Below are 11,813 nucleotides of genomic sequence, written 5' to 3' on the forward strand. Positions count from 1 at the left end.
CTCTCCTTGGGACCCCACTCAACCCCTTCCCCCAATGCTATTCTCTGGGGGTATGGAGCATATACCCAAAAGAGCCCCAGCTTCAAGAGCTGAGTGGACTGCGAGAAGCCCTTCCTGGTAACCAACGCCGGTTTGCACTGCCTTGGGGAAGCCCATATTCCTTCCAGGTGCAGTAAGTTGTTTCATTGGAGAACGAGGCAGCCGACAGAGTTCCACCTCAACATGTTTCTCATGGATAAGCCCTTGAGGGTGGATCCAGACTCTGGCCAGGGAGACTCCCCTGTACATCCACCTGAAAAAGATAAGAGTGTCCCCTTGGAACACAGCTTTGGCTGGTTCCATGGCCTTCCTGTTTCCCCCATTGTTCTCGGGTGAGCAGAGCCAGGTTAGAGCAGAGGAAGGGAGACACAGGAACTCCACAAGGACAAGAAGGAAAGTTCCCCATCTATGTTTTCCAAGAAGAAGCAGAATTCCCTATCCCATCCCAAGTCAGGTGAGACATCGCACTCTGGCGCTGCAAAGGATCGGCCCAGGGCATCAACTATGGCCAAAGCCCTGATGCCCACCAGTACAGAGAGAACCATTTCAGCACCTCAAGCAGTGCCTTCATAGGCAGGATAGTCCTGAATTCAATAGTGGTTCAGGGCTCTGGGCAACCACCATCTTGGAGAAAACACTGCTTCTGAATCACCTAAAGTGCACTATGCATAGAAACAAGCACTCATGGGAGGAATTGTTACTCACCTTGTAGTGCTTTGAGATGTGTTGTCCCTATGTCAGTGCACTGTGTCCCCTACCTCCCCCCATACCGCACTGCATCATATCACATCTGAAATAGTGGTGGTCTGGCAGCCCTCTGTATACCTTGGTGCAGAGCATGAGGAGAGCAGGGGCAGATGCATAGGCCAAATGGACACGGCGAGGAAGAATTCTCTGGTTCTGGATATGTGGAGCGCATGCGCAATCTGAAGTGCATTAGACCGAAGGATAACACATTCCTCAAAGCACTCCAGGTACTATAAAGTGAGTAATCTTTCCTTGCAGAATACCCTGAAGCTCAATTGTATTAATGCACTTGCCCACTAAAAGGTACAATATTGAAATGTCAAATTGCGGTGGCGGTGTTTTTCTACTTACAAGAGTGAAGGCTCTGAGGCAATTCTTACATGTGCTGCTCTTACAGGGGAGCTGTGCAGATGACCTGATTTTACTACCAATATCCGTTGTGGTTATCTGATTGTTTTTCAGCTGTTCAGTAGTTTCATTGCTTTGCTTGAATTTTTCTACTAATACAATTAAAAAAACCCTTTGATGGTAAATGGTTATTTTTAAATATACAGACATATGATTAGATGCCGAACAGCCAGCACCCACCAATGGTCTAATGTCAAGATTGTCAAAGATCAGAGGCTAGTTAGGTTTCTAAATGTGTACTTAAGACACCTGCCTGATTTTTATCAGTGCTGAGCATCTAACAGTTCCCTCTAAGGTCAAATCAGGCTGCTATTTTGAAAATGGCCCTAATCTGCAGGTAAAATTACAGCTACTGCATGCACATATCATGTACGTAAACGATTAATTGAACCACAACTGGCCATTTCTGCATGCAATCAAGGTAACTAAATGAAGCATGCATGCACACACAACTAGGTACACAGATCAGTTCTAGTCTTTTTGGTAACTATCCTGCATAGAGTGTTTTCTTTCCATGTTTCTCTTCACAGGTTGTATAATGTATGTTCCTTTAATAAAAAGTTAAAAAATAGGGACCAACTTTCAATAGTTTTTAATAAAACAGCTCCTCCCCCATCACAGCATCCTCTTATTCACCTACTTATGTCTACTGTGACCTATATGGCATTTCAAAATGAGACAGTGTAGTCTTTCAGAAGTAAAAAGAGAACTCCTCTCCTCTTTCCATACTTAAAAGCTTTGTGTCATTTTTCTGGCCACCTTTCCAATGTGAGGATCCATATCCAACTCAATGCCCAGACACTGGGCAAAACAGCTTGAAATGAAATTATTTATAAAGATTGTGAGAACAAAGGCTGCATTCATGCCACTTTTTTGTTCACTTAGTTGTACAATTTATTTGCCTGTACCTCTCTTTTCATCTCTTTGAAATGTATTTAAAATAAAATATTTGAAAAAAGCTCTAAGTGCAGGAAGCTTAAAGTTGTGGCTGGTTTTAATATATTGTAAATATCAAAGAAAGTGATATAAAATATTGCACATATTCATAAGACTTACAGATTTAAAATTCCTCACTTTCATTTAAAATCTCAGCTGTTCCATGGCTATTAGTATCTCAGTGCTTAAGACAATAGCGATAATAAAATATCAGAGAGCGGTTTTAAAAATATATGGAGAATTCAATGCTTTCCTTGGAATTCATTTGTTGAATTGAGAAACTGGCACTTTAAATGTTCACCAAATAGTGCCATACTCTGTTGGGTTATGCATTGAGCCTCAATGGGCAGGTCCCTTTTTTTGGAGAGGTAGTCATGGTGGTGATTCCCAACATTTTACATGTTGGACTTTTGCCTTATAGTGAATTTTGCCCCTGGATGTATGTGACTGAGCTCGAGCCGAAGTCAAGTGAAGCTGCATCTTAAGAAACAAACAGTTTTGCTTTCAGCTTCAAACTGACTACAAAGGAAACCAAAAAGGCACATGAAGACACTTACATAATCTATGGCTGGGACGTCTGACTCAGGTAGCTACTGAAATTAATGGGGAATGCTTACAGATGATGCAGAAAGCTGACATTTAAGCCAGCTTCCACCTTTTGCTGAACAGAAATGCTTTTAATAAAATAACCAGAGATACTTCCTAAAATACTCATTCCATTCCCCAAGGTGAAAAGTATTTAGTCAGTGCCAGTTAAGTATTTTAAACTATCTTTTGCCTATTTACCCCAAAAACAGTTTTAAACTGGATTTAAAGGTTCTCTTTAGTACTCAGTATCACTATTTAAGTGCATTTATGTTTACTGAGGTTTCACAGGATAAATCTTCAAAAGCACAAAGCTGAGAGTGGGTTTAGTATAGCTAGAAAAAAGTCACTTTGGGGAAAGGGCTCAGTCAGTTTCTACATGTATGGCTGTGCTATAGTTTCCCACTTTTCATTTAAACAATTTAGAGACACAAAACATGAGTTGATTTTGGGAAGCAGGGACAGTCGTGTTGAAACAGAATTACAACTGTTTGGCAAATCTCTCTACATGCTAGTTTTTGTTCATTAATTCTCAACTTTGACAAGTCATACTATGATTAATAGCATTCTGTCTGGAAATGCAGAATTCAGTGGGCTTTTTTTGTTTTGTTCTTAAGAATCATATATTCAACTATATTCCCCAGCACACAATTTGGGCTGATGTTTGTAAATTATGTTTTAATAAAAGCAAGCAAACCCTGGTGACCTCCTTCCATTCCCAAACTTTTTAAGTTTTGCAGATGAAGAAATCTCAAAACATACAATCCAGCCCGCGCTGTAGCTTTATTTTGCAGCTCAAACTATTACTGTATATGCAATTCAGTAAGGGCATGTCTACACTACGAAATTAGGTCGATTTGATAGAAGTCGATCTTTAGCAATCAATTTTATACAGTTGATCATGCGTGTCCCCACTAAGCGCATTAGGTCGGCGGAGTGCGTCCTCAATACCGTGGCTAGCATTGACTCGGAATGGTGCACTGTGGGTAGCTATCCCACACTCCCCGCTGCCCATTGGAATTCTGGGTTAAGCTCCCAATGCCTGATGGGGCAAAAACATTGTCGCGGGTGCTTTTGGGTACATGTCGTCCATCTACCCTCCCTCCCTCCTTAAAAGCAATGGCAAACAATCGTTTTGCGCTTTTCCTGGGTTATCCATGCAGACGCCATAGCACGGCAAGCATGGAACCCATTCAGCTCAGCGCTGCTTTTGTGAGCATTGTAAACACCTCACGCATTATCCTCCAGTATGTGCAGAGCCTAGATGGGCGCTGCCAGCACGAGGAAGATTGTGAGGACATGGACACAGACATTCCTGAAAGCACGGGATGTGACAATTGGGACATCATGGTGGCATTGGGGAATGTTGATATAGTGGAACGCCGATTCTGGGCCCGGCAAACAAGCACAGAGTGGTGGGACTGCATAGTGGTGTGGGTATGGGATGATTCCCAGTGGCTGTGAAACTTTCGCATGCATAAGGCTACTTTCATGGAACTTTGTGAGTTGCTTTCCCCCACCCTGAAGCACAGGAATACCAAGATGAGACCTGCCCTGACAGTTAAGAAGCAAGTAGCAATAGCCCTGTGGAAGCTTGCAACCCCTGACTGCTGCCTGTCAGTCGAGAATCAATTCGGAGTGTGCAAATCTACCGGGGGGGGGGGGGGGAGGAACTGCTGTGATCCAAGTAGCCCAGGCAATCAATAACATTCTGCTAACAAGGGTAGTGACTCTGGGAAATGTGCAGGTCATATTGGATAGCTTTGCTGCAATAGGGTTCCCTAACTGTGGGGCGATAGAGGGAACGAATATACTGATCTTGGCACCGGACCACCTTGCCAACCAGTACATAAACTGCAAGGGTACTTCTCAATGGTGCTGCAAGCACTGGTGATCACAAGGACCATTTCACCAACATCAACGTGGGATGGTTGGGAAAGGTGCATGACACTCGCATCTTTCAGAACTCTGGGCTGTTCAAAAAGCTGCAAGAAGGGACTTTCTTCCCAGACAAGAAAATTATCATTGGGGATGTTGAAATGCCGATAGTTATCCTTGGGGACCCAATCTACCCCTTGCTCCCATGGCTCATGAAGCCGTACCCAGGCAGCCTGGACAGCAGTAAGGAGCAGTTCAACTATAGCCTGAGCAAATGCAGAATAGTGGTAGAATGTGCCTTTGAACGTTTAGATTAGACCTCAGCAAAAGCAATAGTCCCATTGTTATTGCTGCTTGCTGTGTGCTCCATAATATTTGTGAGAGTAAGGGGGAGATAATTTATGGCGGGGTGGGAGGTTGAGGAAAATCGCCTGGTGTGGAGAAAGTAAATAAGGAAGTGTTATTTACTCCTTCTCATAACACAAGAACTAGGGGTTACCAAATAAAATTACAGTAAAAACTGTTACAAAACATGTTGATTAAAATTCCGGTTAACTAAGAGTTATACTTACCAATGACAATTTTCAAAGAATTAGAATACAATAAAATGAATAAATATTCCTATTCTCGCCCTTTTCAAGACATGTACAAATAGATATTTTCTGTTTTAATGTCAACACAATTCTCTTATGCTTCTCTCCTTTGCTTTTTGCTAGTATTTTGGATGCCATAATGGTAGGGTTGCGTTGATATTTTACGATAAAAACTGGACAATGTACCGAGTAATAAACCAACCGATCACAATGGCAGATTCAAACAAAAAGAACAGCATTTGGCTCTTCTCGGCTAACTCGATGGTAGTCTGACTGCTCTCAGAAATACTCAGGTCCTGAATAGCTTCAGCATCGGTCCCGGTTACTAGATTGAAGATTTGTATTGGGAGATATTAGAAATGACTGTTTCTAGAGCTTTCCAGTTGGTAAAGTGCCAGATAATACAGCTTTTACTGTAATAGGCAGCAGGTTTAAAACAAAACAAAAGGAAGCATTTTTTTCCACACAATGCAGAGTCAACCTGTAGAACTCTTTGGCCTTCACAACAGCCTCTGGCAAGACTATAACAGGGTTCAAAAAAGAACTAGGTAAGTTCACAGAGGACAGGTCCATCAATAGCTATTAGCCAGGAGGGATAGAGATTGTGTCCCTAGCCTCTGTTTGCCAGAAGCTGGGAATGGGCGACAGGGGATGGATCACTTGATGATTACCTGTTCTGTTCATTCCCTCTGGGGCACCAGGCATTGGCCACTGTTGGAAGATAGGATGCTGGGCTAGATGGACCTTTGGTCTGATGCAGTATGGCCATTCTTATGTTCTAAGTGCCTCCGGTGGAAGTTTTAGTGGAAGAATACACCCTCAGATGTGCTGCTGCTTTATTTTTCCCATGTCCTCCTTTACAGGTAGTAATTCTAGGCACAAGATCTCCCATATCTTAATTCTTCTCAACCTCAATAGTGAATGCTACAAGGTCTTTGCTACTTCAAGACTGTGGCACGTAGATTCTGGGATGGTCTGAGCCTGGTGAAATCTCTCTTCTGTGCTCAAGACCGCTACATTATGGAACAAGGTAAGATGCTGAAGATGCTCATGTTCTGTTGCTTTATGCTGGCTATTTGGGGGATGCACATAAATAAAAGTCATTTTTCCCCTCTGCCCTCAAATAATCTACCTACTGTGCAAGTATAACCTTCCAATACAGCCCCACATCTGCTAGCTCAGTGTGTAAGAGCCTAAGTCAGACTCAAATCAAAGTAAAGCAGCTCTATAAGCTGTACCAGTGGATATGGTCTCGAATGCTACTGTTATTGAAATGGCTAGTAGTTTACCAGAAATAAAATTACAAAGCCTACAAAAAGGTGATTATCTTTATATTCACTGACATGCATCTTTTCCAATGTATTTTTTTTTTAACAATGCTCAAAAAATACACATTTTGAAGGCTTGTTTCAGTATTACAAATGTCCATGACCTATATACTACAGCAGCGCTATGCATGACAGTATGGTTAAGAAACTGTCAATGTTTCCATTACTGACTCTGTTTTTCAAGAGTTGATAATGGAAATACAAAAATGTGCTCCTGGCTATAAAACTTAGTGTGTTCAATATCTTAGGCCCAGTATTATTTTTAAATATTTGGGTTTAAAACTGTTCATTAGTCATTAGATTCTGATACAGAGAGAAGTTTAATTGTTTCATACTTTTTTGGTGCTCTTTTTTAAAACAAATACGGATTTTAAACAATAAAAGTGAGTCAATACAAATTAAGATCCCGCCCAGTAACATGAATTCCACAAACCATTAAACAGCTCTTCTCAGAAATTTTGCTATTCTGTATTATGATCTGTGGATCATAAGGGAATCTCACATTTTTATTGGGATTTTAACAGCTGTTAACATTAATGAAATTATCACACAAAAAAAGTAGTTTAGAGTAACGTTAATGGTCTGACAAATACATTAAAACAAGAAAGTTCAGAGTTGACAGATACTTCAGCCAAGATTTTCAAAAGTGCCTACTGATTTTAGGTGCCTCAGTTTGTGCTGTTCAACTGGAGACACCTTAAAGGGGCCTGATTTTCAGAAAATGCTAAAAACCAGGCCCCTTACAGATCTCTAAAGTTGGGCTCCCAAAAATCACTAGTCACTTCTGAAAAATCTTGACCCCTTAAAGTAGGCATGGAGTGACTAGGAACTGAGGCAGATTTATTAGATATTATCTAAATTTCATACAGACTGCTGAAGTTTTTAGTAAGTTGAAGCAGTAACTCTTAAGTTTTCTTGCTTATCTTAGCTAAAAATCAGACTGTTACCATAACAGTGTAAATTCATTATAAAGCCATACATCTGTGTAGAAGTTCTTCAGTTATGTTCTCCTATAGACCGATGGTTTTGTGTATCCATCGCCAGCAATGGACATCCAGCTGGAAAAGTTCAACTCCTTGTGTGAAAGGTTTCGCTGAACCAGACAAAGAACAACAATTCCAATATTAGACTCAAGCTGGAACGAACTATTTCATTCAGTTCTTGCTATGATTTTATAAAAGCTCTCTACACCTCCAGTCGTTCTGAAACACAAGGCACAAATAGGGAACAGACATTCCAGCAAAGAATGATTGTCTGAAAATAGCAGTCCACAAGAGTCCTCAATCCAGCACTTGAAACATCTCTACTGTCCAATTCTATGCCACATCCTCTAGATAATCTGCAACATCAACATCACTTAACTGAGAAATGGTAAGATCTTGTGTGAGGTCTTCAAGCTAGAAAACAAAATCAACCGGACAAGATATATATATATATTTATTTACATTTCAAAATCTATTAAACTATACAGTCCTGCAAAAAGCATCTTGCTAGTTTATGGCCCTGTCCTGAGGGATAGCTCCGTGGTTTGAGCATTGGCCTGCTAAACCCAGGGTTGTGAGTTCAATCCTTGAGGGGCCATTTAGGGATCTGGGGCAAAAATCTGTCTGGGGATTGGTCCTGCTTTGAGCAGGGGGTTGGACTAGATGACCTCCTGAGGTCCCTTCCAACCCTGATATTCTATGATTCTGTATCAATTCCAACATATGAGATACTGTGTGCATTCAACTGCCCATTAAGTTAATGAGAAGTACCTTATAGAACTGGGCTCCTAATGCCACTACTTTATTTTTCCAACCAAATAAAGAACAATTGGTTTAAATGAGAAAAAAAAATATTTTAAATCAAGTAGATTTGGAGTCACTTGCCCTGTTTACAATTTTAAAAATGCACTGAAAATTTTTGGAAGGTGATGTAGGCAATAGGCTGTTAGCATGCTGTCACCAAAGAACAATTCAGCTGGTAGCAGTACCTATTAATTCTAATATCTCAGAGTTCAACAGAATCCCAGCAAAAATACTTCAAAGTGTTCTGATTTAGAAAGGGCATATACTCTAACAATGCAGACAGAGGTATGGAAATTTGATAGCCAGCGCTGAATAATGAAAATATGAGCACAACTGAGGCAGTTAATAAAAACTCTAGCATATGCAAAAAGATTACAAGAAAATCTCTCAACTGTTAGTTACTGCACAGTTAGACCAAATGACCTTTAAAAAAAAAAAAAAAAAAAAAAAAGAGTCAGTATAGAATCTAACCCTAACAATAAGTGAATGGTTATAAATAGAAGGCAGTTTTAATGAATGGCATGACTATTTCTACCTGTGCCTAAAGTGTTTATTACGTGATGACAGTTGTCCAGAAAGGACAGCCAAACATCTAACCACAATATCTAATAAAAGATTAAAAGCACGTCCACACAATAAAAGTCATACTTTATCACTGGCATTCAAGTCTTCTATTTCCACAGAAATTTCTTCTATTTCTTCACCAATGCTGATGTCACTTTTTTCTGAGCGATGACTGGTACTAATGACAGAAAAAAGAATAAAGGTGAAAATAATTAGATTTTCTTTTTCTGCTGTACAAGAATTCCCACCACACTCTCACACCTCTATAGGGAAGAGTCTTTAGGTTAGATAGCCCAATTTTTACAGAAAGGAAATTTAAATGATAAAAATATTTGAGAACACAACAGTACCTAAATTAAGCTGTGCCATGTAAATTGTAGGATCAGGACCTTAAATATTATTGCTCAATTGTCTTCCCTTCATGCTGCTGAGTTTTCTAGATGCAAGATTCAATTTGGACTCGTATACAGACAGTTAGCTAAAAATACTAATTAAAATGTATAAAAAAGTAAATGATAAAACTGCATTGTTGAGAAGAGCATATTTTTCTTTGATAAAAAACCCCTAAAGCTTGTCAGCATCCTATAGGACACTCCTGCCTACAGAAAGTATAAAGAAGATTTATATTCACAGATGTATAGCAGACAGATGGCAGCATTGTCAAACTGATCATGATAAGATTGAACCTACTTCGAGTTCAATATAACTAGAAAACTGAATGATGTTTACTATACATTAAATATCACACTGTAGCAATATAAGTATTTTTCCCTCTTACCTGTTGAAATCATCAACATACTCCTCTTCATCTCCAGTTCCTAAATAATGAAAAAAAGTATTTTACTGAACAAAACAGATTCCCTCTGTAGGAAATACAAAGAGATCAAAATTATATTTCTGTGTCAGAACAGAGTATGTAAATCCAGCTATAGGGAGCAGGAAGAGTAGATCCTCTCAAAATTTGTATAGATTAGAAAGAGAAATCAAGTCTGATGTTAGCTAATCGCAACCTAATCTCTTTTCCTAATTTAGACAAACCCTAAATCAAGCGCAGCATTTCAGTTAATTGGACATGGTTTTCAGCTCTGTAGCCAAACAATTAGTAGTTCTATTTTGTTGTATAACTTGATACTTCAGAAATTAGTATATCATCATCATCATCATGATGCAAAGGAAAAATAGGAAGAATAGTAAGAGACCAATATGGTTCCATCAGGGCTCTTTAATTACTTGAAAATCAAAAAGGAATCCTAGAAAAAGTGGAAAAAGTGGACAAATTGCTATAGAGGAGTATAAAAGAATAGCACAAGCATGAAGGGACAAAAATCAGAAAGGCTAAGGCACAAAATGAGTTGCAATTTGCAGGGGACATCAAAAGCATTAAGAAGTTCTTTAATAATACATTAAGAAAAAAAAAAAAAAAAAGACGAAGGGAAGTATAAGTCCTCTGTCTAGTAGGGAAGGAGAACTAATAACTGCTGACATCAAGAAGGCTGGAGGTATTCCATGCACATTCTGCTTCAGTCTTCACCAAAAAGGTTAATGGTGACAAGATACTCAACACAATTAATATTAATAACTAGGGCTGTTGATAAATCGCAGTTAACTCATGCGATTAACTAAAAAAAATTAATCGCGAATAATCGTAGTTTTAATTGCACTGTTAAACAACAGAATCCCAATTGAAATGTATTAAATTTTTTTGGATGTTTTTCTACATTTTCAAATATATTGATTTAAATTACAGCACAGAACACAAAGTGTACAGTGCTCACTTTATATTATTTTTGATTACGAATGAAATAGTATTTTTCAAATCACCTCATACAAGTACTGTAGTGCAATCTCTTTATCGTGAAAGTGCAACTTACAAATGTAATTTTTTTTTTGTAATATAACTCCACTCAAAAACAAAACAGTTTAAAACTTTAGAGCCTACAAGTCCACTCAGTCCTACTTCCTGTTCAGCCAACCGCTAAGACGAACAAGTTCATTTACATTTATGGGAGATAATGCTGCCCGCTTATTTACAATGTCACCTGAAAGTGAGAACAGATGGTCGCATGGCACTTTTGTAGCCGGCATTGGTATCTACGTGGCAGAAATGCTAAACATTCATATGCCCCTTCATGTTTCGGCCACCATTCCAGAGGACATGCTTCGATGCTGATGACGCTCGTTAAAAAAGTAATGTGTTAATTAAATTTATGACTGAACTCCTTGGGTGAGAATTGTATATCTCCTCTTTTGTTTTACCCACATTCTGCCATATATTTTATGTTATAGCAGTCTTGGATGATGACCCAGCACGTTGTTCATTTTAAGAACACTTTCACCGCAGATTTGACAAAACGCAAATAAGGTATGAATGTGAGATTTCTACGGATAGATTCGGCACTCGATCCACAGTTTAAGAATCTGAAGTGCCTTCCAAAATCGTTCCAAAAGGGACGAGGTGTGGAGCATGCTTTCAGAAGTCTTGAGAGCAACACTCCGATGTGGAAACTACAGAACCCGAACCACCAAAAAAGAAAAATCAATCTTCTGTTGGTGGCATCTGACTCAAGTGGTGAAAATGGACAAGTATTGGTCCCCACTGTTTTGAATCGCTATCAAGCAGAACCCGTCATCAGCATGGACACGTCCTCTGGAACAGTGGTTGAAGAATGAAGGGACATATGAATCTTTAGTGCATCGGGCACATAAATATCTTCCGACACCAGCTATGACAGTGCCATGTGAATGCCTGTTCTCACTTTCAGGTGACATTGTAAACAAGAAGCAGGCAGCATCATCTCCTGCAAATGTAAACAAATGTGTTTGAACGATTGGCTGAACAAGAAGTAGAACTGAGTGGACTTGTAGGCTCTAAAGTTTTACATTGTTTTATTTTTGAATGCAGTTTTTTTTTTTTTTTTTTTTTTTTTTTTTTTTTTTTTTTTTTTTTT

General features: G+C 39.3%; 1 protein-coding gene across 1 annotated transcript in view; it reads right to left on the bottom strand.

Annotated features, from left to right (window-relative positions):
- Window positions 1–7,237: 7,237 nt before the first annotated feature.
- Window positions 7,238–11,813, bottom strand: part of FGFR1OP (FGFR1 oncogene partner) — a 46,276-nt gene continuing 41,700 nt past the window's right edge. Inside the window, 3 exon segments of the mRNA XM_024205942.1 lie at window positions 7,238–7,911; window positions 8,950–9,043; window positions 9,644–9,683. Of these exon segments, the coding sequence (XP_024061710.1) occupies window positions 7,831–7,911; window positions 8,950–9,043; window positions 9,644–9,683 (215 nt within the window). The 3' untranslated portion in view covers window positions 7,238–7,830.

Source organism: Terrapene carolina, unplaced genomic scaffold (genome assembly GCF_002925995.2).
Source record: "Terrapene carolina triunguis isolate 2854851 unplaced genomic scaffold, T_m_triunguis-2.0 Scaffold85, whole genome shotgun sequence".
Classification (NCBI taxonomy): domain Eukaryota; kingdom Metazoa; phylum Chordata; order Testudines; family Emydidae; genus Terrapene; species Terrapene triunguis.